We start from the raw sequence: 4793 nt of genomic DNA on the forward strand, positions 1-4793 counted from the left end.
TATATTTTAATTGCTAAAGGCAAAAACAGAACTGCGCGGATTATAAGGCACAGTTATGCGGTGCTCGCTAAAAATAAACACTGCGGTTAGGTATTCGCTGTAATACAAGACTGCGGTCTGACTCGCTGATTTTCTGCGGAGAGCGGAGCATCTCGCAGACCGCGGAAATCACGGGTACTATAAATAGAGAGCGTGGCCTCTTATTTATAGGTTGTTGATTCTCGGACATTTGCCTAAGCTATTGTGAATTTCACTTGTGACTTTGCCCAAGGACTTTTCACATTGAGTTAAGGTGAATCATGCTAATCGATAACGAAGACCGGGTCGGGGTGATTGATCACTTGATTGCTAAAGTGAAAAACGATCATCGGGGCCCAAAATAGTTGCACAACATCCCATACTCCATTATAATCTTATTGCACTCAATCCGTAATTAAGTAACATGATTAATTAAGGATTGATCAATTGGCGCCATCCGTGGGACCCGTTTTATAAAATTAAGCTGAAATTTTTTGTTTAAACGCTGTTTTAACAATTAATTAAGCGGTTTAATTTTAGATCGTGTTATTGTTGTGATGATTTGCAGGTGTGCGTTTCCAAAATTGGCGGTAAATAATGGCTAATAATAGTGATAACGTGGCCACTATGCGAGCTAATGTTCAAAAAAGGGGAAAAAGCGAAAATCCGCCAAAATGTATAATAATTGGCAATCTGCGCCAATTAGCTTTCCAAACATGCAGAGCGATGATTTTTCTGAAATGCCGATAGTAGTATCGTGCAATATTGCGGACGCTAATATCACAGTCATGAAAGTTCATGTGGATAATGGCAGTAGCGTTGATATTATTTACGAGCAATGTTTTGCTCAATTGCCAGAGGATATTAAAGCAAATCTGCAAATGACCGCGGTTTCGCTAACCGGTTTTGCAGGAGAATCTTCGTTACCAGTTGGCGTCTTGTCGCTAAATATCGAACTAGCCGATGTAAACAATGCTACTTTAGCGCGACAAGCGCGGTTGGACTTCTATGTTATGCGAGCTTCTTCTCGCTATGACATGTTGTTAGGAAGACCCGCTATAAGCAGATTTGGAATCGTGCCGTCTACAATTCATGGCATGATTAAATTTCCAACATATAAGGGAATTGCCACAATATGCTCAGTGAGCATTATGCCCATTTGTGCGGCTGTAAATGTTAAAGCCGCAGACCAGAAACTTGAAAATATTACGGATAGCATGGAGGTTGTTAATCCTGCATATCCAGAGCAAAAAATAAAAGTAGGCCGCAATATAAGTGCGGATACTCGAAAGCGAATTGTGCAATTGCTTGTAGAATATATGGACGTTTTTGCTTGGTGCGAAAACGATATGACCGGTGTCCCGCGTTATATCGCGGAACACAAGCTTAATGTGAACCCAGCGTTAAAACCTGTGGTGCAAAAGCGAAGGGGTATGGCTCCAGATCGCGTTAAATGGCTATGCGAAGAGGTTACAAAATTAGTGCGAGCCGGAATTTTGCGCGAGGTTCAATATCAATCGTGGATCGCAAATCCAGTTTTGGTTAAAAAACCCGATAATTCCTGGCGAATGTGTATTGATTACAAAGATCTGAATAAAGTGTGTACAAAAGATAACTATCCGCTGCCAGAAATTGATTTACTTTGCATGCGTTTCCATATAAATGCTTTCTGGATGCGGCGCGAGGTTATCATCAAATTCCTATGGCACAGGAAGACGCAGATAAAACCGCGTTCCACACTGGCAAAGGTATATATTGCTATATTATGATGCCGTTTGGACTAATCAACGCGGGTGCGACATATCAACGCTTGATTGACACCGCGTTTGATAAGCAAATAGGGCGAAACCTTGAAGCTTATGTTGATGATTTAGTCATCAAAAGTACAACGCAAGAGCGAATAACTGAAGATATGCGCGAAACATTTGATAAACTCCGCGAAATAAACATGAAACTCAATCCGCTAAAATGCAGTTTTGGCGAGACTGAAGGAAAGTTTTTAGGATATCTTGTTACGGAACAAGGTATTCAAGCTAATCCAAAAAAGATTGCGGCTATTGAAAATATGACCGCGCCGAAAACGGTTAAGGAAGTGCAAAGCTTAACGGGAAAATTAGCCGCATTAACGCGCTTTCTGTCCAGAGCCGCTGAGCGACAATTGCCATTTTTCAAGACATTAAAAGGTTGCTTGAAACAAAAGAATTTTGTTTGGACTGCGGAAGCAGATTCCGCGTTTCAGGAAATGAAAAACCTGCTGAAAACTTTGCCTACATTAACAGCGCCAATTCATGGCGAAACTCTCTATCTTTATATTTCAGTAGCAAACGAAGCGTTTGGTTCAATTTTAATAGCGGAAAGAAACAAAATACAGAAGCCAGTGTATTTTGTTAGTAAAGCTCTTACAGGGAGCGAAATAAACTACGCACCTATCGAAAAATTTGTATATGCGCTTATTCTAACAACGCGAAGATTACGCAGATATTTTCAAGGACATCCAGTGCATGTGCTAACCAATCTGCCAATAAGGCAAGTCTTAACAAAACCAGAGATATCTGGTAGACTTGCACTATGGGCGGTTGAGTTAGGTGCATATCAAATATCCTATTTTCCGCGAAGCGCGGAAAAAGGACAAGTTATGGCAGATTATCTCGCAGAGTTGTCTGGCGAGTTGGAAGTGATCAATGAGCGAACCGCGCTAAAACCAAAAATTAATGAAACTTGGGAGTTATATACTGATGGTGCTTCTTGTGCGGAAGGTGCAGGTGCGGGCTTAGTCCTCGTAAGTTCTAATGGCGAAGAACACACTTACGCACTGCGGTTTAATTTCGACGTAACAAATAATGAAGCAGAGTACGAAGCATTACTTGCAGGCTTAAACATTGCGCAGAAAATGAATATTGATAACTTGCGTGCATTTACAGATTCGCAGCTAGTAGCGAATCAGTTTAGCGGATCTTTTGAGGCACATGATCCTTCTATGCAGAAGTACTTACAATTGTTAAAAGAAACTGCTGCGCGGTTTGTGCATTTTGAACTTGCGCAGGTGCCCAGAAGTCAAAATAAAAAGGCAGATGCCTTGAGCAAGTTAGCTGCTCTAACTTTTTCGCACTTTCAAAAGCAAGTGTGGGTTGTAGAATTGCCAAGTAAATCAATTGATAGCGATTTAATGGTCGCTTCTGTTACAGAGGTGCAGCCAAATTGGATGGAGCCAATCCTGCAATATATTTGCAATGATATTCTGCCAGAGGATAGTCGCGAAGCTTGGTTGGTGCGAGAGCGAGCGCCGATGTATATCATTCAAGATGATGTTTTATATCGGAAATCGTATTGCGGACCAATGATGCGCTGTGTTGGTCCAATTGAGGCAGAAATGCTTGTTGAAGAAGTACATAATGGTACTTGTGCGTTACATTCAGGTTATAAGACTATAGCTGCGAAAATAATGCGGATGGGATACTTTTGGCCTTCCCTATACCGCGATGTTGCAAAAATTGTTAAACGCTGTAAAAGTTGCCAAAGACATGCTCCGCAAAATCGAATGCCGCGGCATGACATGATTCCTGTTAATTCGCCGTGGCCATTTAGTAAATGGGCGATTGACATTGTGGGGCCATTTCCTGCAGGGCCTGGCAATGTTAAATTCCTGATCGTTGCTATTGATTATTTTACTAAGTGGGTTGAAGCGAAAGCGGTTCGCACTATTACTGGTGTACAAGTGCGTAATTTTGTGTGGGAATACATCGTGTGTAGATTCGGTATTCCGCGTGAATTGGTAAGCGATAATGGCGCACAAATAGCGAAAGATCCATTTAAGACGTGGTGCACTGACCTAAACATTGTGCAAAAGTTTACGTCGGTTGCGCACCCACAAGCTAATGGTTTATGCGAAGTAACAAATCGCGATATCGTAAGCGGTATCAAAAAGCGATTGTGCGAAAAGCGAACTGGCTGGGTAGATGAACTACCTAATGTGTTATGGGCACATCGCACAACTTTCAAAAAGAGCACAGGCGAAACTCCTTTTAGCCTGGTTTATGGCTCTGAGGCAGTAATCCCCGCTGAAATTTTAGTACCAACGCATCGAATCGCTAACTTTGATGAAGAAGCAAATGATTCTGTGTTGTGCGAAAATCTCAATTTTATAGAAGAGCGGAGATTAATGGCTGCTATTCGCGAAGCAAATAATAAACAACAAATCGCTAAGTACTATAATAAACGAGTGCGAGCCTTATCATTCGCTATAGGTGAATGGGTACTGCGTAATAATGAGGCAAGTAGAGCGGAAAAGCAAGGCAAATTGGGTCCTAACTGGGAAGGCCCTTATCAAATTGTCGCAATCAATGCAGCAGGCTCATATAAACTTGCGGACATAGAAGGGCGAACTTTGCCGAATGCATGGCATGCTGTACTTTTAAAGCGATATTATACATAAGTTTTGCGGAAACTATCAAGTGTATATATAAAAATCGCGAAATATAAACGCACGTGGCTGCAATACTTATTGAGTGTACTTGTTTTTAATTTTTTGCAAGTCTTGATCACGCTTGTTGAAATTTTAAGAAAAGTCGCTTGCAAGAGTATGCGAAAATTGTAATGCGGATAAATATGATATGTTTTGCAGATAATCTCATATTTTTATATTCCGCATTGTTAATAAAGCAAAGTGATGACATTGTCCACTTTTGCATGCGAATTGTTGCGAAAGGAATTTTATATCCTAAATATTTGATCTTGCCAATATTTAGATGCTTCGCAATGCTGATAATGCCTAAGGA

The 4793-nt window shown here is 41.0% G+C and overlaps 1 protein-coding gene across 1 annotated transcript; it reads left to right on the plus strand.

Moving 5' to 3' along the window:
• Nucleotides 1-734: 734 nt before the first annotated feature.
• On the plus strand, nucleotides 735-1787 carry LOC139875472 (uncharacterized). The gene has a single exon (XM_071862809.1). The coding sequence runs from the start codon at nucleotides 735-737 to the stop codon at nucleotides 1785-1787; it is 1053 nt and encodes a 350-aa protein (XP_071718910.1).
• The last annotated feature ends 3006 nt before the right edge of the window (nucleotides 1788-4793 follow it).

Source organism: Rutidosis leptorrhynchoides, chromosome 11, assembly GCF_046630445.1.
Source record: "Rutidosis leptorrhynchoides isolate AG116_Rl617_1_P2 chromosome 11, CSIRO_AGI_Rlap_v1, whole genome shotgun sequence".
Taxonomy (NCBI): domain Eukaryota; kingdom Viridiplantae; phylum Streptophyta; class Magnoliopsida; order Asterales; family Asteraceae; genus Rutidosis; species Rutidosis leptorrhynchoides.

Coding starts and splice junctions, on each gene's coding strand:
- LOC139875472 (XM_071862809.1), top strand. CDS start 735: ATGCAGAGCGATGATTTTTCTGAAATGCCGATAGTAGTATCGTGCAAT.